Genomic DNA, 23,960 nt, shown 5'->3' with positions numbered 1-23,960 from the left:
AAGGAAAGTATGTTCTCTGTGCACTGTGGGAAAATCCAAGCAAGGGTTAACTTCTGTGGGAGAATCCAAGCACGGGTTAACTTCTGTCTATTTGTCCAGAGACTGAGTTAGAAAAAAGAATTGGCCACGCCTCCTCTGCTTCAACAAAGGCATAGTCCTCCAGTAGAGGTAGAATGGAAAAAGGAGATGGTCTTCTTTAGACCCTGAACCGAATTGGTCACAAGGGTGAGTTTGGATTCTTTGTAGAGCACAGAGAATGAACGTTCAGGTAAAACCAACATTCCTTCTCCTGTGTGCTGCTTGGAGAATCCAAGCAAGGGACATACCCAAGGTAAATGTCACCAGGGCGGGAAGCAGACTAATTCAAGGTCCCCAAGGTAGAATGAAGCCGCTGTAGCACTGGCACTCTCCACTTGTAGTGATGTTGAAACATTCCAAACTTGTAAACTTTTAAGCTCAAAACATTGTTTTAAGTGTTATATGATATGTATAATTATGTAATTTAATTATACATTTTATACATACATACATACATTTGATTTTTGGGGTGGGCATATATATACACCCTCCCCCGAAAATAAGCCCCAGTGAAAGGGGGCCCATGGCCAGCACAGGAGGCAGTCCTTTCTTGGTCACCTCATGTCTACTGGGCCCCTTAATCACGGCCCACTGATCAGCTGATCAAGCGAGGGCTGGAAATTCTCTCTTCCTGGGTGCCTGGAGATATTTCCAGCACACTCTTGTTAGCCTCATCTCTGCCCACAGCACTAGGCAACCTTGCAGCCGAGGGCCCTTGTGAGCAAGTGGCGACCACGCTTGCACTCCACAGGTGTTGCTCAGGCTACAATGAGGCAGAATGCCATGCGGCCAGTCTGAATCGTCACTTCCCCTCACACACACCTAGCTGCTGCTGCTTGAAAAAAGAATAGGGGATTGTGGGAAGTGCATACTTACAATAGAAGCAAAGCGCAGCCTGTCCCTTTCAAGCAATCAAATCCATCAATCAATCTCTCTCTCTTTGTGTGAAAGAGAGAGATTGATTGGATTTACATGAATCCACTGGGGGAGATCATCACATACACACACACATGCACACACTTGATGAAAATGGCAGAGGGTAGAGCTGGTAGTGGCGGGTGGTGACCCGGCCCTTGGTAGGGGCAGGGAGAGGTTAGAGGCAGACTTAAGAGTGCCAGTGGTGCTGGGAGTGGCGGAGCCAGAGGCAAGCATTGAAGATGAGGATGGGGGCATGGTGACTTTGAGCATGCTGCAGTGGAGATTCAAGCAGTGGTGTTGGGGTCTGCCAGAACTCACTAGCTGTTCAGAAGTTGTGAGAAAACAAAGCAGCTAGCAGCGGCTTCTCTGTTCCCACCCTGCTTCCAGCTCTCGAATGAGGAAGCTGAGCTAACAGCCAAACTTCTAGCCAGCTGGCGAGCAAAGCTTTCAGGTGGTGGGGAGGTGCACATAAGACACAGCACCAGGACAAGGAACCTTTTGGCTGCACACTGCATGCAAAAAATCTTCTCCCCTTTTGCAGACTCGATGAGTCTCATGAAGACTCATTCCTGGCACAGTGTGGAGGAGAAAGATTTCTTGCATGCAGCCAAACAGTTCCTTTATATATATGTGTGTTAGATGGGGTGAAGATGTCCAACCCTAGGCCCCTACTTTGTGGGGTGCCTCAGGGGTCCATCTTCTCCCTCTACTATTTAACATTTACACAAATCCATTGGGGGAGATCATCCAATGGCACAGGGTGCGGTACCATCAGTATGCTGATGATACCCAGTTATATATCTCCACCCCGTGTCAATTCAGAGAAGTGGCTGATGTGATGTGCCAGTGCCTGGAAGCTGTAAGAATCTGAATGGGACCCAACAGGCTCAAGCTCAATCCCAACAAGACCGAGTAGCTCTGGCCATTTCCTCCAAAGGATCATTCCATATGTCCGTTCATTAATCTTGGGGGGGGGGGGGGGGGGGGAGACTTTAACCTTCTCAGAAATGGTCTGCAACTTGGATTTCCTCCTAGATCAACAACTTTGCCTTGACCACCATCTCTCAGCTGTGGCCAAAGGGACTTTTACCCAGGTTTGCCTGGTTTACCAGTTGCGGCCCTATTTAGACCAGGAGGCTCTGCGCACGGTCACTCAGGCCTTTATCACCTCCTGTCTTGATTGTTGCAGCATGCTCTACATAGGGCTACCCTTGAAGAATGTTTGGAAACTGCAGATTAGTCTCTGGTCACAATTCAAGGTGTTGATTATTACCTATAAAGCCCTACATGGTTTAGGACCAGACTATTTAGGGGACCATCTCCTGCCACATATCTCCCAGAGACCAAATGGATCACACAGGGTTGGCCTTCTCTGGGTCCCATCAACTAAGCAATGCAGATTGGCAGGCCCTTGGGGGAGGGCCTTCTCTGTGGCTGCTGCAGCTTTATGGAACCAGCTACCCCCTGATGTCTGTATTTCTCCCACCCGTCTGACCTTCTGAAAGACCTGGCTTTGCTGGCAGGCCTGGGGGCCGTGAATGTAACATCTTGTCACGGCCAAATTATCACTGATTTTGTATGTATGTGTGTTTGATTGGATAGTTTGTTAGAGTTTTGTAATAGTGTTTTACTGTTTTTAACTAATATTTGACTTTTTGTTATATTGTATTGTATTATTTGTTGTTGTAAGTCGCCTTTAGTCCCATTGGGATTGGGCGGCATAGAAATGAGATGAAATGAAATCAAATTAAATTTTATACATACATACATACATACATACATACATACATACATACATACATTTATTCCACAGCATAACTATCAAAATAACAGTAGCTGCATATTGCTGGCCAAGACTGGGAGGCAAGAGGAACAGGAAGGAGGTGGAAATGACATTATTTTAACAAGATGGGGATAAGTTTAGTATTTTTTTTCTTTAAACTTCTTAGCTACTGGGAAGTTTATGCATTCTGTTTTGTGCTTTTTTTCATTGACAGTCATTATGCAAATGGAAAGGTCTCTTCCATGCAATGTTTATTAGAAAGTTTTGCTAAAACTGTTGCTTTTGTTTATTTGTTGAGTCGTATTGTGTGCTATGTGCATATTTTTGCTGATGCTTAGTCTTCAGGCAGCAAGTTAACTTCAACGAGTAGGTTGCTTTTGCTTCATGTGTTGAGTTTTGCTTGTAGACTGTCAAATGGAAAGGTATATGAGCTTATACATTAAGAGAGAAGCCAGTAAAATACTTTTGTTGCACTTGTCATTATTGTTCACAGAAAGAAGTTAATCATGCTATTTTTTTCTAGATTTCAGCAGCTGTTTGTTTTTAGGCAGGCTGTGGAAAATAACAGTGTTTAAATTATTGGTTCAATTGTTGCCTATTGATCTTATTTTAATAATTACTCCCATTGCAAACTTTTGTGCCTGTTGGATGAAAAGCAAAAGTCACCCTGAACACCAAATCATCCCATCTAATCCCAAAAATGAAGGAATGGGGCATTTTACTAAGTTCTTATTATTTTCTATTTTTACAGAAAAATAGTTTGCTCTAGCTGAAACAAATTATTTAAAGTTTTGTTCAGATGTAGGCAACTTAGTAGATATGTCCAAAATACAAAACAATTTTTTTCTACTTTATGCACACTATTATTTGCTGATTATTTCAAGTTTCACACAGCTCAAAGTAGTTTTGATACAACTTGCCAAGTCAATCTAGAATTGATTGCATCCGAAGCATAGAACGCTATGTTGCTCCCATTTAAAAACATTCATGGAAGGATACAGAGTCCCCTATAAATAACTATATCACTGTGTGAACATGATACCACAAAACATAGGAAATGTGTCCAGTTCCTTTACTTTCCAGTTAATTAGTGCTATAGTGCAGTGTTTCCCAACCTTGGCAACTTGAAGATATTTGGACTTCAACTCCCAGAATTCCCCAGCCAGCAAATGCTGGCTGAGGAATTCTGGGAGTTGAATTTCAGATACCTTCAAGTTGCCAAGGTTGGGAAACACTGCTATAGTGTACAGCTAAAAACCAACCAGTGGACCATTTTGGTTGCAATATACTGTACAATCAGACATTTACCCCGAGATCTATTTAACAGAATAGTATTTTTAAGATCTGCTTCCCTCTCCCTCCATTTTAAAAAAGTGTCCTATAATTGGTATACAGTGATCCCCCGCTCGTTGCGAGGGTTCCGTTCCAGGACCCCCCGCAACGAGCGGGTTTTCGCGAAGTAGCGCTGCGGAAGTAAAAACACCATCTGCGCATGTGCAGATGGTGTTTTTAACTTCCGCAGCGCTAGCGAGGAGCCGAAGATTGGGGGCGGCGCGGCTGTTTTAAAACGTCGCCGCCGGCATGGGGGGCTTCCTAGCAGCCCCCCAAACCCGGGTTGGGGGTCCGGGGGGTGCTGGCAAGCCCCCCATGCCGGCGGCGACGTTTTAAAACAGCCGCGCCGCCCCCAATCTTCGGCTCCTCGCTAGCGGGCTTTCGAGATGAGTCCTGAAGCGAATTCGCTTCAGGACTCAGCTCGAAAGCGGCGAGAGCTAGCGCCCAGCCCCGTGACATTCGCTTTCCTGCCGCCCGCAGCCGAGTGATCCTGGGCTCCTTCGCAACCTCGGAGAGCTTCCTGGGCATGAAAGCTCACGAAAACCAGGAAGCTCTCTGAGGTTGCGAAGGAGCCCACGATCACTCGGCTGCAGGCGGGAGGAAGGCGAATGCCACGGGGCTGGGCTCGGTTCCGTCCTCGGCTCCCCTCCTACCAGCCCCGCCGCGGAAGGCTCCATTCTGTTCCCTGAATGGAGACCGCCGGCCGCTCAATCGGGCCGGCAGGGAACAGAATGGAGCGTTCCGCGGCGGGGCTGGGGGAGCCGAGCCCAGCCCCGTGACATTCGCTTTCCTGCCACCCGCAGCCGAGTGATCCTGGGCTCCTTCGCAACCTCGGAGAGCTTCCTGGGCATGAAAGCTCACGAAAACCAGGAAGCTCTCTGAGGTTGCGAAGGAGCCCACGATCACTCGGCTGCAGGCGGGAGAAAGGCGAATGCCACGGGGCTGGGCTCGGTTCCGTCCTCGGCTCCCCTCCTACCAGCCCCGCCGCGGAAGGCTCCATTCTGTTCCCTGAATGGAGACCGCCGGCCGCTCAATCGGGCCGGCAGGGAACAGAATGGAGCGTTCCACGGCGGGGCTGCTAAGGGGGGGGGAGCCGAGCCCAGCCCCGTGACATTCGCTTTCCTGCCGCCCGCAGCCGAGTGATCCTGGGCTCCTTCGCAACCTCGGAGAGCTTCCTGGGCATGAAAGCTCACGAAAACCAGGAAGCTCTCTGAGGTTGCGAAGGAGCCCACGATCACTCGGCTGCAGGCGGGAGGAAGGCGAATGCCACGGGGCTGGGCTCGGTTCCGTCCTCGGCTCCCCTCCTACCAGCCCCGCCGCGGAAGGCTCCATTCTGTTCCCTGAATGGAGACCGCCGGCCGCTCAATCGGGCCGGCAGGGAACAGAATGGAGCGTTCCGCGGCGGGGCTGGGGGAGCCGAGCCCAGCCCCGTGACATTCGCTTTCCTGCCACCCGCAGCCGAGTGATCCTGGGCTCCTTCGCAACCTCGGAGAGCTTCCTGGGCATGAAAGCTCACGAAAACCAGGAAGCTCTCTGAGGTTGCGAAGGAGCCCACGATCACTCGGCTGCAGGCGGGAGGAAGGCGAATGCCACGGGGCTGGGCTCGGGTCCGTCCTCGGCTCCCCTCCTACCAGCCCCGCCGCGGAAGGCTCCATTCTGTTCCCTGAATGGAGACCGCCGGCCGCTCAATCGGGCCGGCAGGGAACAGAATGGAGCGTTCCGCGGCGGGGCTGATAAGGGGGGGGAGCCGAGCCCAGCCCCGTGACATTCGCTTTCCTGCCACCCGCAGCCGAGTGATCCTGGGCTCCTTCGCAACCTCGGAGAGCTTCCTGGGCATGAAAGCTCACGAAAACCAGGAAGCTCTCTGAGGTTGCGAAGGAGCCCACGATCACTCGGCTGCAGGCGGGAGGAAGGCGAATGCCACGGGGCTGGGCTCGGTTATCCCCTCGGCTCCCCTCCTACCAGCCCCGCCGCGGAAGGCTCCATTCTGTTCCCTGAATCACTTTGAATCCTGCAGCTTCTGCTGGATACGGGCGGTGGGTGGGACGAGCGGTGAGGAAGCCAGGGGCTGTGGCAGCTCGCCCCCCCATCGCCCGTATCCAACAGAAGCGGCGGGATTCAAAGTGCTGGGGTGGGGGGGGTGTCCCGACAGCCCCCCACCCCAGCACTTTGAATCCAGCAGCTTCTGCTGGATACGGGCGGTGGGTGGGACGAGCGGTGCGGAAGCCAGGGGTGTGGCAGCTCGCCCCCCCATCGCCCGTATCCAGCAGAAGCGGCGGGATTCAAAGGGATTCAAGGCTAACTTCTGCGCTTGGCTTGAGGACTCAGCTGGGAAGCGGCACGGGTGTTTTAAAAGGTCTCCGCCGGCATGGGGGGCTTCCTACCCCCCCCCGAACCCCCAACCCGGGTTTGGGGGAGTGCTAAGAAGCCCCCCATGCCGGCGGAGACCTTTTTAAACACCCGTGCCGCTTCCCAACTGAGTCCCGAAGCCAAACGAACCCGGGTGGCCGGGCGAGCAGCGAGCAAATGGCGGGTGGCCGGGCGAAGGGCGGGCGAACGGAGGGCGAGCGGGTGCTGGGGGGGGCTTCTCGCCCTCCCGCCAGCAAGAGGGGAAAGACCCAGGGAAGCCGCCCAGCAGCTGATCTGCCCGGCGGGGAAAACCATCTACGCATGTGTGGCCATAGGAAAAAAGGGCGCACATGCGCAGATGGTGTTTTTACTTCCGGGTTGAAAAATCGCGATGTAGCCCATTCGCAATGGTCGGGGACGCAATAACCGGGGGATCACTGTATTATGATAAAATATGTATATGACAAATCTAAAACTTAACGGTCTTGGGATGGAAAAAACACTTTGTACACTGGAAGAAAAAGAGAAAATACCTGATTTTTTCCTTTCAGCATGAGAATGTTGGTTACCTTACCAAAAGGTAAGCCCAAAGCAATAACTTCTGTTTCTGTCACTTCTCCTGGTAATTTCCTGATATGAAGAACACGAGAAGGAGCCCCATCCATTTTATCTTCACCCTTGAATTTCTTGTTGTCGTTACCATTGGCTGTAAGACATTTTTGAATTAATTTCATATCTAAAATCTCTTATAAATTCAGAGAAAAATACATTTAGTATACTGACACATTTTCAAATATTATATGAAAAGTGAATTTGAACTCTTTCAATTAAAAGTTTAAAAGATAATAAAAACTACATCTAATAAATTACCAAGCAGACCAAAATCATACAGAAAAAGGGAAGACATACTTGCATAGTTTCTATAACTAATTATCTAAAGCAAAAATCAGTTTATAATGAGTGACAATTATTTTTTGTATTTGGATTATCAAACAATTGTCATGTGTTGAGCCACTCTGAACACTGTGTACATCTCACAAAATAATTATCCATCCCATTAGCAGGAGATGCTGCCTTTAGGATTTCTTTATAATTTAGCGTATTAATCTGTTTTCTTATAATCAGCATTCACTAATCCACAGAAAATGAAATTATACTCCATCCCTGTTTGGAGGGTGATATAGATAATCTCAGCCCAAACTCCACACAACATAACTGCATTTTTTTTAAAAAATAAAAGCTTATGCTGAGTTTTTGCATGAATCACTACTATTTATTGGGCTATTCTACTAATTAAATAAAGGAAAGCAGTTTGGCTATAAATGTGGAATTTCTGTTCTATTTTAATTTGAAAAATCTGGAACAATTCAGCTATGAAACATTTACAAAATATATAAATTTTAAGTTATCAGGAAACACAATTTAAATCCATGAAAATCTTATTTCTTTCTCAACAGATAATGTATTACGCCAATTGCTTTAGTTCGAGATTTAGATGCCAGATGTTTAAGAACTTTGCTCAAGATTCAAAAACATACTTTCAAGAGATTATTGGATTTATGTACTAAGAAAAAGAACACAATCATAATTAGGATGTAATAAATGTCCATGGAATTGTGGATGCAGACTGATGGTGGGATAGATTGGACTTAAAGCATTTAAAAATTTAAATGCAGGTTTAAACCTATACAGTGGTACCTCGAGATACGAGTTTAATTCGTTCCGGACCTGGGCTCTTAAGTCGAGCAGCTCTTATCTCGAACGACTTTTCCCCATAGGAATTAATGTAAATAATTTTAATTGGTTTCAGCCCTCAAAAAACTCACAAAGTTAGTCTAAATTATGCAGAAAGACATGTTTTTAATGAAGAAATGTACATGTACATATAAATGAATAATGAAGTTTCTTTCACTTAACTTGTAAACTTTCTTAAACTTTTAAATTTACATATGTTCAACTTCTCTGCCACCCAATCCTGTAGGACAGAGGTCCCCAACCCTTTTTGCACCAGGGCCCGGCTTTAAGCGATCAAGAGAGGAATGGGTGAATGAATGGACGGAGGGTGGGAAGGAAGGAAGGAAAGAGGGAAGGGACAGGAACAGGAAGGAAGCAAGGAAACTTATGAAAGGGGAGAGTAAGAGAGGAATGAGTGAAGGGAGGGAGGGAGGGAAGAAGGTGGGAAGGAGAAAGAAAAGAAGAAATAGAGGAAGGGAAGGTAAAAGAGAGAAAGAAAAAGAGCAAGAAAGAAAGAAAGAAAGAAAGAAAGAAAGAAAGAAAGAAAGAAAGAAAGAAAGGGGGAAGGGACAGGAACAGAGGAAGGAAGCAAGGAAACTTATGAAAGGGGAGAGTAAGAGAGGAATGAGTGAAGGGAGGGAGGGAAGAAGGTGGGAAGGAGAAAGAAAAGAAGAAATACAAGGGAAGGTAAAAGAGAGAAAGAAAAAGAGCAAGAAAGAAAGCTGCAAGCACCCCCCCGAGCCCCCCAGGCCGGCTGCAACCTTTTAAAACACGCGCGCCGCTTCGCAGCTGTCTCCTGAAGCCGAACGCGGAAGTTAGCGTTTGGCTTCAGGAGACAGCTCATTGGCGCTTGTATCTCGAATTTGGGCTTGTAAGTAGAACAAAAATATCTCTCCCCTCCCAGCTCTTATCTCGAGTTGCTCTTAAGTAGAGCAGCTCTTATGTCGGGGTTCCACTGTATAGTATTGATAAATGCAACATATTTTATTTATTTCTTCAATTTATATTGCTGCCCAATCTCACAGAATGTAAAGCCTCATTTAAAACAATAAAACTAATTAAAAATAATGAAATAAATTAATATAATAAAACAAAATCACACACACACACCGCCCTGGTGACAGCAGATCACAACTATAGCAAGATTCTGGACCACCTACATGGAAAACAGTATTTCAAAACAATGTTAACAACCAGTTATTGTCATTGGGTAATGTTTAATTATTTCAATCATAGTTTTTGTGTCAAATGATGGTTATTTTAATGGAATGTTTTATGAGTTTTATTGTAAACAACCCAGAATCATCTTAACGAGGGATACAAAATTGTAATAAATCTATAATAAAACAATAGCTGCTAGAAACCGATATTGGTGATTCTAAAAAGAAAAGTCAACAAGTAAGTATTTTGATTAGAAAATGGGATAAAAAATTGTCATCAGGTGTGTATACATGTTTCTCAAAAATAATCTGATTGCTGAAGTTAAATAACCATAATGCCATAAAAAACAGAATCCTGTTCATAACCCAGTTTTAAAATTTGTGCATACTTTAGAATTAATCACATTTAAAAAGAAATAAAACAAATGTCCAATGATTAAGGATCATCAATTACAGTATTAATCTTCATGACTGCATGCAAGCTATCTGTAGAAAGCAGCATACCTATAAATTTAAACTGAGGAGGAAGAATAGCTATTACTCCCATGTTTTGCTGTGGACCAGTCTGTGTTATCTTACCGACCACAGCAGGAAACAGAATGTTGGACCTCATAAGCCTATGGACTTGAAAAATCTATGGTCTGATCTGCCACGCATCTTTAAAATAATGGATATGAAGGAGTATGATTATATAACTTTTGCAATATTGTTAAGCATATGGTTCTTTTTGGTTTTCTACATCATGTGAGTATGTTCAAAAATGGAAGGAAAGGTTTATTTCATTTGGGTCTGAGCTAGATACATTTAGAAGAGCTTATTTTCAATTATCACTTCCAGTCCAAAAAATTATCAGTCCAAATGACAAAAGTGTTAGTACTGTAGCTCTCAAAAAATAATTTTAAAAAACCCAATATGTCTTCTGAATCCCTGAGCTCATATATTTATGGCCATGTGCTAATTCAACTTGATATCACAGGAATAAAATCTCTAAAATTTAGAATTAGTGTCTGCAAACTGCTTTCAAGCAGGATATCTGAATACAAACAGTCACCAGAGTCCTGCTCCATTTATTTCTTTTTTCCAAATTTCCAGGTTGGCTAACAGTACAAGCAAAGCAACACCCCCAGGATTTATCGTCTCTTACAAAGGATGAACTCGGGTTTATGATCTTATTTTATTTAATAAACACACATTTCTGTTCTTATTGATCATACCAGGTACTTTAAAAAAAACTTGCATAGAAAATTCCATTGCATTCTACTGGCCAAAACATGCAATATCTTCATCCACTGGAGGAAACTGACGTAGAGCTTCTTCTTTCCGACCTATGTTTCCCCAAAAATAAGACCAGGTCTTATTTTCTTTTGGGCAGCAAAATAAACACTAGGGCTATCAGGGGATGTCTTCTTTTTTTCCATATATAGGCGGCCAAATTCTTCTGCTTGCTTGCAGCAGAGCACAAGTCTGCGAGTCTGTGGAGAGGGGCGGCATACAAATCTAATAAATAATAATAACAACAATGCTGTGTGGCATAACAGTGTCACTGCCGCAGCAAGGCAAGGGAGTTGGAACTAACCCTGCACTGGCATATCTCAGGGCCCTCACAGCCAGCCCACCCACGCCCTGACACCTGCCTTGCCTCATGGCTGCAGCGCCTCCAACCCCATCCAGAAGGACCCCGCGTGGCTGCTATCCCACTTATTCTGCTTGTGGCCACAATGGAGCATGGACCCATGGCCATGTGTGGAGCTGTCCCACACTCCCCTTACCAGCTGTCATGCTCCCACTGAAGTCTGAATCTACTGGACAAGCTGGAACCTGAGCCGACAAAGATTGAGGAGATGGCTTCATTGCCTTTGGAGGAAAATGAAGAAGGGCTGGGCCAGTCAGGCCAAGGCCTTTTAGGATTAGAGCAGCTTGTACGAAGGTAGGATCGGGGCAGGAACAAGGACCACTCCCTCAGGATCCAAAAGCATGGAGAGTGGAGAGAAGATAAGAACAACAAGAAGGTAAGACTGAGCAGGTTACTCAGAAGAAGAGTGCCCAGCCCATCTTCACGAAACTCATCGGGTGAGTTCCTGAAGTGTTAAGTCCTGACACTTGAACTTTCCAAGAATCCTTGCATTCTTTCTCACTTTCTGGCCTAATTAACTAGATCCTTTGCTTCCTGGACTCCTTGATTTGTTGCTGTGCAGCCTTGGTGCACCCAATGCTGAACTGGACTATTTGCAGAGGCTGCTTGAGATGTGTGTTGGAGGGGGGGGGGGGTTCATCACTTTGCTCTGGAATTTGCCAGAAATGTGGGAGCATTTGGGGAAATTTGGAACAATAAAGGGATGATTTGAACTGCCAACGGCCTATAACTCTAAATGCTATTGCTATAGTTATTATCAAATGTATTGCAAATCTTTTTCTCATGTTGAGTTTGTTAGATGTAGGTAGACAGCATAAGACAATATATTGATGATATTCAACTTTGCATCTCCAACCCTGATGATCCAAGTCTTGCTTTCATGGTGCCTGGAGGTTGTAGAGGTCTGGATGGGACAACAATCAGCTTCAAATGAACTCTGGTATGATTGAATGTGTGAAGCCTGAAAGATCTGCGAGTTTAAGGTATTTAGTACTGATGGGATTGCACTAATCCAGATAGAAACTTCACATGACACGACTGGCCTTGAAGGTACCTAGCTTTCAAATATGTTCCTGTTTAATCATACATGACATATGAATATGTCCAGTGGCTTGACTGCATAGAGATGAATTCTGATGAAAATACCAAACAGGAATGGACAGAAAATGCTTTTTATTCTTTGTTATAATGAGAACATATTTCTATAAAAAATAAACCAACAGCAAAATCAATAAGATAGTTTTATAGAAATAATTTCATTTGTTGCAATTTTATAAAATTGTTATTAATAATTTTTAAAATTTAAAAATCACACAATTAAATAATGAATAAATTCTCCTGAATAAAATAAAATAATTATCATTTTTATATATGTACTGAATTGGGATATAAAATTATCAGTACATATTTAATCAGCTTTGTATAGGGAAGGGGTAGGATAGTTTTGGATGTTTTCATAATGTGATCATAAGAATGGGATTTTTTGATGGTCACTTGAGGACACAGATACTCCAAGACAAAAATTCTCATATACTGTATCTTCCATCAAGGTTAACTACAGAAAAAACATTAGCAGACTGAAAACTCTCCTAACTTCAAGAACTTCTAGCTTTCTAACATAATCATATAGGCCACTACTTACTTTTGACATCAATAAAACTCAATGGCCAAGATCAATCTTAGTCAAAGATTAAAGGTGGATCATCAATGTTGTTTTCACTTTCCCCAAAAGTTTCCATACATTGTTTCACTCAGAGGTGGGTTGCTCCCAGTTAGGACCAGTTCTATGGAACCGGTAGAGAGAATTCCTCCCCTTTTGCCGAACCGGGAGTGATCACCAGTTGGCCATGCCAGCGCCCAAGTACTGCCATTTTGTATTCTGCATGCACAGAAGCTGTTTTTTGCTTCTGTGCATGAGCAGAAGAGCTTAGTTTTTGGCACTGTGCATGCACACGCACCCACATGGCGCAGGAAAAAGCGAACAGGCGTTGAGATAACTTAGAACCCACCCCTGGTTTCACCAAGTGAAACTCAAAAACAAATATTTTACTATAGCCCAATAAAACTATTTCCTATATTGATTAAATATTATTAAAATTTGCATAATTAGGAGAACTCCAAACCCTGTCCCCTTAGGCTTATGTCACCTGTGTTACCAATCAATAAACTAAAACATACTTGAAACATGATCAATTAGACTCAAAACCTTTTGAACAATAATTATATTCACTAGTCTTTAGAAAAGCCTCCTCCGAAAACTGCGTGTGGGTGCCGAATGGCAGAATATCAGAGCCTAGCTGCCCCGCCAATGGGCTGAAATGAGGCGATGTCAGTAATTTCCTGGCAGCAGAGCCGAAAGGGTCTAGCGAAGCAGCTATGAAGGCGTGCCAAAGGTAAGGGACTGGGACACCAACAGGGCAGGAGTCAATCTGTGAACCTGTGACAGGCAAACTCCATGTTTGTTGGGGTCTGGAACCAGGAAAAGGAGAAAAGGAGTTGAGTCTCTTGGCAAGGAGAGCCAGATCCGAAAGGCAGGCTGGCCTGGCTGTTGACTTCCCTTCCTCCATCAGCACAAGTTGGTCACCGGAGCATTTAGGATCTCACTCTTCTTGCAACAACTGCCAAACTGGGACCTCGGCCTCAGCACCCCTTTGATTATTCCTGAGGGGAGGCTTTTCCCAGGCTCTGCTGTCTTCAGTGTGAGATCCTTCCCTATGAAGCCACTGGCCAGCTGACTTGCCTGCCTGTCTGCATCACAGTTGTTGCAAGGAGAGTGAGATCCAAAAGGCCCTGGTGAGCACTTGATGCCAGGCATGCCTGCCTTTCAGATCACACTCTCCTTGCTGGGAGACTCGGCTCCTTTTCTCCCTTTTCCTGCTTGGATTTTGGAACATCTTCGTGGAAATCCCATCCCTGGCTAAGGGCAAAGCAACTAGGAAGAAGCAGGAGGTAAGAGAAAGCGCAGGCAGTGCTTGGAAGCCTGGATTCTGATCTTCATCTTCTGGGTGGCTTGAAAGTCTGATGGGAAGGGAAAGAGTCGCCTAGCCTGAAAACAGAGCCAGAGCTGCGCTGCCACTACCTCCTTGCCCCCAGCGCCGCTGCTGACCAGTAGGAGGTAGTCTAAAAGCTGAGTTCGCTAGTCAGGCTCCCTCCCGAGATGGGGAGACATGCTGTCAAAGCCCACCATGGCGACTAGAGTGAGGAGAACACCCCAGCTGGCCTCTCCACACGCCCGCCTCATGTTTTGAGAATGCTGACTTGACTGTCCTCTTCCCCTTGTGTTTTGGTTTTTTTTTTAATGAGTCAAGCGTGTGTGCTCCTAGAAGCAGCAGATAAGAAGATGGGGGTGCGAGGGAATCCCAGGAGGTGGGCGAGGTGCGCATGAGGTGGTTGGTAGCTTTTGCCCTTCCCCTTGCAGCTGCCAGTGCTTTTCTGGGGTGGCGGGGGTGCACACAAGGAACGCTGGGAGCCAGATCAGATGCAGGAGGCAGCATTGGCTGATTGGGTGGCCACATGTCCCACCCTCTGCTTCTTCCCCATCTCGGATCATCTGGTGGCAGGTATGGTGGGGGTTATGCAGAGGCGTCACGCACCTCTGCAATTTTTATCAAGTAAATTCTAAATAGGGCACATGCGTAGTGTGGTGGCGGCACAGGGGTGCATGCACATGTGGGTGGCATGTTGCATTATGGGTAATGGCACGCACACGCACACTGCCACTTTGGCACACAATAATAAAAAGGTTCGACATCACTGACCTAGGAGTTAAATAAGAGCCCATGTAATTTGGGAGGGTGTTTGTTTCTACTTGTGGCTACTAAAGATTCTAGGCTGATTCTTCTTTTGATTCTGCCTCCAGTTTCTGCCACTCCTTCTACAATTAATACCAGCAAGGGGGGGGGGGGGGAATAATGGTTATACAATGTTCTGAAAAGAACACTGCTTCCCACTGACAATTTGTAGAAGACCAATTGATAAACCACAAGGCTATTGGAAGAGTGCTCTGTGGACAGTTGAGACCAAAATAGAACTTAGCGGCTTTGAATGAAAAATGTTTGGCAAAAGGCAAACACTGCATTCCAGCATAAAACCCTTTTCCCATCTGTGAAATATGTTGGAGTTGAATGGCCTGGCAGATTTGCTAAATTAAATAAAAAAGTGATCAGACTTCCTCCTCTTACATCCTCTCCAATAATGTCCTGAATATACAGCAGCAGATGGCTTCTTAGACCGGTTTTTGCAAGCTCCCTAATAACCATCCCAATTACAGTCCACTCAGTATTGTAGATTTCATCATTCTATTGCAATACCAGTTAATTACAATTTGCTATAAATATTTACAAAGACCAAACATAAATATAAACACATTTAATTTTCAAATAGAAATGATTACTTGGTTCTCTTCCAAACAAGGTAAGAAGGGAAAACATTACAACCTTTAAAAATATACTGCTCAAAAAAAATAAAAGGAACACTCAAAAAACATATCCTAGATCTGAATGAAATATTCTCATTGAATATTTCATTTGCACAATTATTCCATTTGCACAACAGCAGGTGAAATTGACTGTCAATCAGTGTTGCTACCTAAGTGGACAGTTTGATTTCATAGAAGTTTGATTTACTTGAAGTTATGTTCTGTTTTTTAAGTGTTCCCTTTATTTTTTTGGTGCAATGTATATTCTGATGCTCTAAAGGAAAATGATGAAAAATGAGGTTGCAAACTAAGGAAAACAGCAAAAATCTGGTAATATTCCTGATTGCTAGTTACCAGAGTAACTATGGATTTGTCAATTGAATTTAAAAAAAAACCTGGTGACGCCTGAATAATATTTTACTATAAATAGCAAGGGTTAATTGCCAGAAAACAATATGCCCTTGCTGCATGCAGCTCCAACTCACTTCCATGATGATAGAAGTTGCATAATTTTAACTTCTATAAACTTTTCTTTTTTACACACAAAAATCTTCAATAAACAACTAATATACTCTAGCCAAACATAATCTGTTTGAACTGTTTTCTGCTTTAGAAATTACTAATGCCACTTCTATTATGTCAACTTTATATCAAAAGAGACATAGGCATTACCCTTTTTGGACTGAGAGCCCTTTCAAAAATAATTTGTCATCTGGAATTTTATCATCATCATCATTATCAAATTGAGTTCTATGCCGCCCAATAATAGAAGTCAATATTAATACTAAACACATTAAAACAATAAAATCCTATTATAAGCCCACAACAATCCAATCAACCACACATTCATACCTATCCAATCAACATAAGTCTTGGCTCTTTTACAATAGAAATTATCCAAAATACTGTACATATTTAATTGTCCGGCAGAATGCCAGAACAAAAAAGCATAGACCCATTTTGTTATCACCATTTTGTTAGTATTTAGTAATTAGTTTAACCAATACATAAATCAGGACCTGTAAATTACTTAGTCCCAACTCCTGCTGAAGAAATTTAGAACTAAAGCATACTGCTGCTAGATACAATTTAGCTTCCCTCTGAAGACTTAACAGTGAAAGAAGACCCACTCATTTTCTAACACTTGATAAACTATGAAACTGATCTTAAAATAGTGTTATTATCCTTCCTCATGATGCCAGAGTTGATAGAATTGCTGAGGCCTCACTTGTGGATGCTTGGTCATAATCTCATCTGATTTATTTCACCTTGAGTTTATGCCAGCATGCATCATTGCCTACAGTCAGAGAGATAGGCTGCAATTTTAAAAGTGCTGTGACTGGATTTCTGGGGCATTTGGTAGAACTGCATTGTTCTCCATAGTTCACCACATCTTAATGTCATTGCCACTTGTGATACGGTAAATTGGATTTAGGCCAAAGAATATTTAGCCGCCCCGAGTCTACGGAAGGGGCAGCATACAAATCTAATAAATAATGATAATGATGATGATGATGATGATGATGATGATAATAATAATAATAATAATAATAATAATAATAATAATAATAATAATAATAATAATAAGCATATTCTTTGGCCTTAATCCAACATACTGTATATTTCGGAGTATAAGACGCACTTTACTGATTCTAAAAGAGGGTGAAAATTTGGGTACATCTTATATGCTGAATGTAAACCCACCCACCCCACAACCTTTGGCCTCTGCCTCCCAGCAATCTGCCGCTTTACAGCAAACAGTTTGTTTCAGTTTCAGTAGTCTGATTAGCACAAGCAAATGATTGTCGGTTGGATTGTCCTCCCAACCATCAGCTGTTTCAGGCTGCAAGGATTGCAATTATCTATTGCCACCTCCACATGCCCCATTTTTGGCCTCCGCACCCCATTTTTGGTCCCTGCAGGCCCCATTTTCAGCCTCTGTGCATCCCATTTTCCACCCATTCCGATCCCCACAGCCCGGAACAGGCGGAAAATGGGGTGCGCAGAGGCTGAAAATGGGAGATGGGGAGGTTGAAAATTTGGATGTGGAGTCAAAAGTAACTGTGGCAGCACTCCCACATTCATGTTATTGCAATCTGGGTGTTTTGCAACCTGTTCTCACTTACAACCAGTTGCCAAACACCCCATAAACACATGATCACCATTTGCAACTTTCCTGTGGCTTCCAGGAATAAAATCAATGGGGAAGCTGGCAGGAGAGGTCACAAATAACTCATGTACTGCACGCCCCTTGCCTCCTTCATTCACACTGCATTCTCCTTCTCTGCTTTTCTCTTTAGAGCAGGGGGTTCAAATTGGCAGCCCGCAGGCCGTGTGTCACGTGCAGGCTATGCCCACTCCAGCTCCACAAAGGCAAAAACTATCGCGATACGCCATGGGATGCAATCAAGTTTGACTCCCAAGAGTCTGAGGGGTGCTTTTAGTACACTATGGACCACAATTTGGAAGCTGCTGGTTGTTCATGAGGCCTTCTCATTCCCCCAGTGCTGCAACAAAGCACAAATTATGTGTATGAAGTGTACGAGTGTACGAAGGGAGAAGGCGGCCATGGTCCATGTTAGCAAAGGAGGGAAGGAACAGGACAGCGAGCAAAGGAAGGAAGATGGCAGAGCAGTGCCATTGAGCTTCTTAAGGTTTGGCATTTTCTGCTTTGCCCCCCACAATGAAGGCTTTCTAGACATTGATACTTTCCTGGATATAGTGCCTTTGGCAGAATTGTGTAGGCTTCCTACATGCTTGGCCCTTTAATTGGGGGGGGGGGCTGCATCACACCCCCTTGTGGAACTTTCCTGGGTTTTGGTGCTTCTTGGGGCACACTGCTGGGGTGGTTGAAACTTTTAGGAGCTTCTTTGCTGCCATCCCTGCATTTGCACCAGGGGTGAGTTCTACTTAACTTCCCCATCAGTTCACAATGCGATGAAAGTACATGTTATGCGTGCACAAGCAAAGTGAGCATGCATAACTTCCTGGAAATGACCCTCTGTGCATGCACAGATGCCTCTGAGCATGCGCAAAGGGGGGGAGTTGCCATCTGTGATGACCGGCAGACCAGTTTGGCAGCATGGACAGCTGGTCATTGCTGCTGGTGCCAAATTTCCACTACCAGTTCTAAAGAACCGTCAGCAACCCACCTCGGATTTGCACCATTCTGCAGCACTCCTTCAACTCATTCATGGCATGCGCTGACTTACCAGAGCCTGTCCCAACTCAATGAAGCACTCCTTATATTAATCTCTCACCAATTATCAAACCACAATTCTTGTTTAACAATGGCAGCAAGGAGTGTTGGGATTGTAGTTGCTGAGAACTACTTGCATAGGAAAACTTCAGAGCTGATCCAATTTCCATAAAGAGGAAATTAGAGGCCAGTGCGAAAAATCATGACAGCCCTTTGCAAACCAATGTAAAAAAATGCAACAGGGATCCAAGACTGGAAAATATCTACCTACACCTAATCCATTCAAGGCCAGATTTAAAACAATATCAAAATGAAATCAACTTCTGTTTTATAGACTACTCCAAAGCTTTTGATTGTGTTGATCATTTTGCCATATCAAAGCAACATGTGTGTGTGGACTGTTTTCCCCAAAATAAGATACATCCATACATACATCCATACATACATCCATACATCCATACAAATACACACCCACCAACTAGGAAGCCACAGTGAAACCTATTGCTTACATACTTGCAACAGATACCAGGATGCCATTAAATATATTTAGGATTTATGTCACAATATTACTGTCCACTGTTATTTCAATGCTATGTAAAGTTTAACATAAATACTTCAGGGTTACAATTATTTTTGAAGTCATTTGAAAATCATGCTTCATCTAGTAGTTATTTTATATACATTCTGAAATATCTCAATATCTCAAAATCTGAAACATGTCAGTTACCAACAGAATTTTTTATCCTTAAATAAGAGCAATGGTGCTTCCTATTAATATACAACTTTAACAGAATCTAATACTAGCATATTAGCAAGGCAGTTTGGTATAAAGTTCAAGCCATCATGTGAGAAACCATGAATTCTCGTTCTGCCTTAGGCATGACACAAACAGGGTGATCTCAGGCCAGTCACACTCTCTCAGTCTTAGGAAGCAGACAGTATCAAACTACTTTTGAAATCTTGACAAGAAATTTACAGGTCCTTGTCTAGGCAGTCGCCAGGAATCATCCCCGACTTGAAAGCACACACACACACAAATAGCACATAATCCAAACATATACAACCAGAATGAAACAGATATTCCTATGTAAGCCATTGAGCAATCAAAGATTACCTGCTTATTGTAAGCAAGCCATCCCAGAATATCTTCTCTCCTAATTTTATTATATTCCAGTTTCAGTTCATTTGTACATTAGAATAGAACAGAACAGAATAGAATAGAATTTTATTGGCCAAGTGTGATTGGACACACAAGGAATTTGCCTTGGTGCATATGCTCCCAGCGTACATAAAAGAAAAAGATACATTTGTCAAGAATCATGTGGTACAACACTTAATGATTGTCATAGGGGTCAAATAAGCAATGAAGAAACAATCAATATTAATAAAAAATCTTAGGATACAAGCAACAGGTTGCAGTCATACAGTCGTAAGTGGGAGGAAAAGGATGATAGGAATAATGAGAAAAACTAGTAGAATAGAAGTGACAGCGTTGAGGGAATTATTTGTTTAGTAGAGAGATGGCGTTCGGGGAAAAACTGTTCGTGTGTCTAGTTGTCTTGGTGTGAAGTGCTCTGTAGCGACTTTTGAGGGTAGGAGTTGAAACAGTTTATGTCCAGGATGCAAGGGGTCAGTAAATATTTCCCCCGCCCTCTTTTTGACTTGTGCAGTATACAGGTCCTCAATGGAAGGCAGGTTGGCAGCAAAAAGAGCAGGGATGGCGCAGCAGATAGAATGCTGTACTGCAGGCCACTGAAGCTGACTGTAGATCTGTAGGTCAGCGGTTCAAATCTCATCACCGGCTCAAGGTTGACTCAGCCTTCCATCCTTCCGAGGTGGGTAAAATGAGGACCCGGATTGTGCGGGCAATATGCTGGCTCTGTTAAAAAGTGCTATTGCTAACATGTTGTAAGCCGCCCTGAGTCTAAGAGCAGCATAAAAATCGAATAAATAAATAAATAAATAAATAAATAAATTGTTTTTTCTGCAGTACTGATTATCCTCTGAAGTCTGTGTCGGTCCTGTTGGGTTGCAGCACCAAACCAGACAGTTATAGAGGTGCAGATGACAGACACAATGATTTCTCTGTAGAACTTTATTAGCAGCTCCTTGGGCAGTTTGAGCTTCCTGAGCTGGCGCAGAAAGAACATTCTTTGTTGTGCTTTTTTGATGATCTTTTTGATGTTAGATGACAATTTTAGATCTTGAGATATGATAGAACCTAGAAATTTGAAGGTCTCTACTGTCGATACTGTGTTGTCTAGTATTGTGAGATGTGGAAGGGTGGAAGGGTTTCTCCTAAAGTCTACTACCATTTCTACAGTTTTGAGTGTGTTCAGTTCTAGATTGTTCTGGTCACACCACAAGGATAGTTGTTCAACTCCCCGTCTGTATGCGGATTCATCAGTCTCGAATGAGTCCAATCACTGTTATATCATCTGCAAACTTCAGTAGTTTAACAGATGGATTGTTTGAGATGCAATCATTAGTCATTAGTGCAGTCATTAGTGTATAGAGAGAAGTGGTGCCCCTTGGTGGGCACCTGTGCTAATTGTACATGTATCAGATGTGATTTTTCCTAGCTTCACTTGCTGCTTCCTGTCTGTTAGGAAGCTTGTGATCCACTTACAAGTGTGTTCAGGTACCGCTAGCTGATTTAGTTTGGTTAAGAGAATGTCCGGTATGATGGTATTGAATGCTGAACTGAAGTCTACAATGAGGACCCTAGCGCAGGTCATTGGAGATTCAAGATGTTGAAGGATGTAGTGTAGAGCCATATTGACAGCATCATCTGTTGATCTATTTGCTCGGTATGCAAATTGCAGGGGGTCTAACAGTGTATCCGTGATGGTTTTCAAGTGGAACATCATTAGCCTTTCAAAGGTTTTCATAACTACAGATGTTAGAGCAACTGGTCTGTAGTCATTCAGTTCCTTGATGGAGGACTTCTTCGGAACTGGGATGATAGTCAAGCGTTTGAAGCAGGAAAGAACTAGTGATTTGTTGAAGATTTAGGTGAAGATGGGGGCCAATTGTTCAGCACAGACTTTTAAGCAAGAAGGAGTTATCTTGTCTGAGCCTGATGTTTTTCCAGGATTCTGTCTGTGAAATAGATCTTTCACTTCCTTTTCTGTGATCACCCAATGGGATGGGTTCAGTTGTAGAAGATTTAGCTGTTGTTGGTGTGTCTGGGATGGAGGTTGTGCAGATAAGTGGTTGTGGTTTCTTTTCAAACCTGCAGTAGAACACATTCAGGTCATCTGCCAATTGCTGATCTCCTTCAGCTTGGGAAGGTGGTTTGCTGTAACCGGTGATGTTTTTGAGAGTTTTCCACATGTTTGCTGGTTCATTTGTTGAGAATTGATTCTTTAGCTTTTCATAGTAGTTCCTTTTTACTGCTCTGATCTCCCTTGTTAATATATTTCTGGCCTGATTGTATAGCATTCTATCACCTTTTCTGTAGGCTTCCTCTTTGGAATGATGTAACTGCTAGAGTTTGGCTGTGAACCAAAGTTTATTGTTACTGTATATTTGCAAGTTCCTGGTTGGTATACAAAGGTCTTCACAGAAGCTGACATATGATGTTACAGTATCTGTGAGTTCATCTAGGTCTGCAGAGGTGTCTTTAAAAATATTCCAGTCTGTGCAGTCAAAGCAAGCCTGTAGCTTTAACTTTGCTTCATCAGTCCAAGTCCTCACTGATTTAATTGTTGGTTTTGTGGCTTTAAATCTTTGTTTGTAAGCAGGTACAAGGTGAATCATGCAATGATCAATGGCCCACAGCTGCTCTTGGTAAGGCCGGTAAGCATTTTTTACTGTTGTATAGCAATGGTCTAAGATATTATTGCCTCTGGTGGGACAATTTACATGTTGAAAGTATTTTGGTAGCTCATCTCTTAAGTTTGCCTTGTTTAAATCTCCCAAAATAATGGCCAAGTGAATCAGGGTATTTGGCTTCAGCCTCCATAATCTGATCAGCTAGGGTTTTTAGTGCCTTTTTTAACAGATGCTTGCAGAGGGATGTAAATTGCAGATATTAAGCAAAATATCCCACGATAACTTAAAAACTAAAAGAAATTCTAATACCACCTGTCAAATAAAGGATAAATAGAAGCACCAAATAAAATGAAAAGTTATTAATTAATGCATAAGTAAGAAAAACACTAAGATTTCAACACATTGATTGTACAGTTGCTAGATGCCCAAGCAAGAGATTATCTGAGTATGAAAGCCTAGGAACTTGTCCTTTTAACATTATTTGCAAAACTTACAAAGTTATTCAAGAGCATGGTACAGGGGTCTCCAAACTTCGTGACTTTAAGACTTAGGAACTTGCAACATGCCAGAATTATTCAGCCAGCCGGCTGAAGAATTCTGGGAGTTGAAGTCCACAAGTCTTAAAGTCGCCATGTTTGGAGACCCCTGGTACAGTATGAGGCCATGATGCGTGCCACAGGTAGCGCATGGAGCCATATCAGAGGGCACGCAAGACTTTGCACATAGTTAGCTCCAGCGCAAGCCAGCTGATTTTCTGCCTTGGAAAAGGCCATTTCGTCCTGTGGATGGTTCAGGGTTCCCTGAAGCCCCAGGGGCAAAAAAAAAAAAAAAAAATCACCCAAGAGACAAACTGGAAGTTCGGAAAAACACACTTCAAGTTCGCCATTGTGCTGTTTTTTGCAGTCCGGAGGGTTCAGGGAACCTTCCTGAAGCTCCGGAGTGCAAAAAACAGCACAATGAGCAAACCGGAGGTGTGTTTTCCCAAACTTCTGGTTTGCCCCTTTGGACAATTTTTCATGTACCAGGCTTCAATAGGGCCTGCGCACATGCACGGAGATGAGGGGGGATTGTGCCCCAGCTGTGGGACAGCACGGGGGGTTGTGCATGCATGGGGGGAGGGAAGGGGCATGGGCAGATGCACACATGCTAGCATCCCCTTTTGGCACATGAACCAAAAAAGGTTCGCTATCACTGGTATAAGGCATACATTTTTTTTATCGCCCATTTAGTATACTTGTATGTGGCAGAAAAAGTAGAACAGAAATATTGCAGTAAAAGGGATACAAATGAACAGATCTGGAGAGCGTGAAGGTATTAATTTTCTGTAATACAGGTAGTTCTAGACTTACAACTACAACTGAGCTCAAAATTTCTGTTTCTAAGTGAGACAATTATTGAATTTCATTCCATTTTATAACCATTCTTGACAGTTGTTAAGTGAATCACTGCAATTATTAAATTGATAGAAGGATTGTTAGATGAATCTGGCTTCCCCATTGACTTTGCTTGTCAGAGGGTTTTAAAAGGTTATCACATGACCCTGGGACATGGCAACTGCTATGAGTCAGTTACCAAGCAAC

The 23,960-nt window shown here is 43.5% G+C and overlaps 1 protein-coding gene across 4 annotated transcripts in view; it reads right to left on the bottom strand.

Moving 5' to 3' along the window:
- PTBP2 (polypyrimidine tract binding protein 2) overlaps positions 1-23,960 on the bottom strand; it is a 78,865-nt gene that overhangs the window by 35,703 nt on the left and 19,202 nt on the right. For all 4 annotated transcript variants that reach the window (XM_070746530.1, XM_070746531.1, XM_070746532.1 and 1 more), the window contains exon 4: positions 6,994-7,166. In XM_070746530.1, coding sequence (XP_070602631.1) covers positions 6,994-7,166 — 173 coding nt within the window. The remainder of the gene's footprint in view (positions 1-6,993; positions 7,167-23,960) is intronic.

Source organism: Erythrolamprus reginae, chromosome 3 (assembly GCF_031021105.1).
Source record: "Erythrolamprus reginae isolate rEryReg1 chromosome 3, rEryReg1.hap1, whole genome shotgun sequence".
Taxonomy (NCBI): Eukaryota; Metazoa; Chordata; class Lepidosauria; order Squamata; family Dipsadidae; genus Erythrolamprus; species Erythrolamprus reginae.
This window is presented reverse-complemented; position numbering and strand designations above follow the sequence as displayed.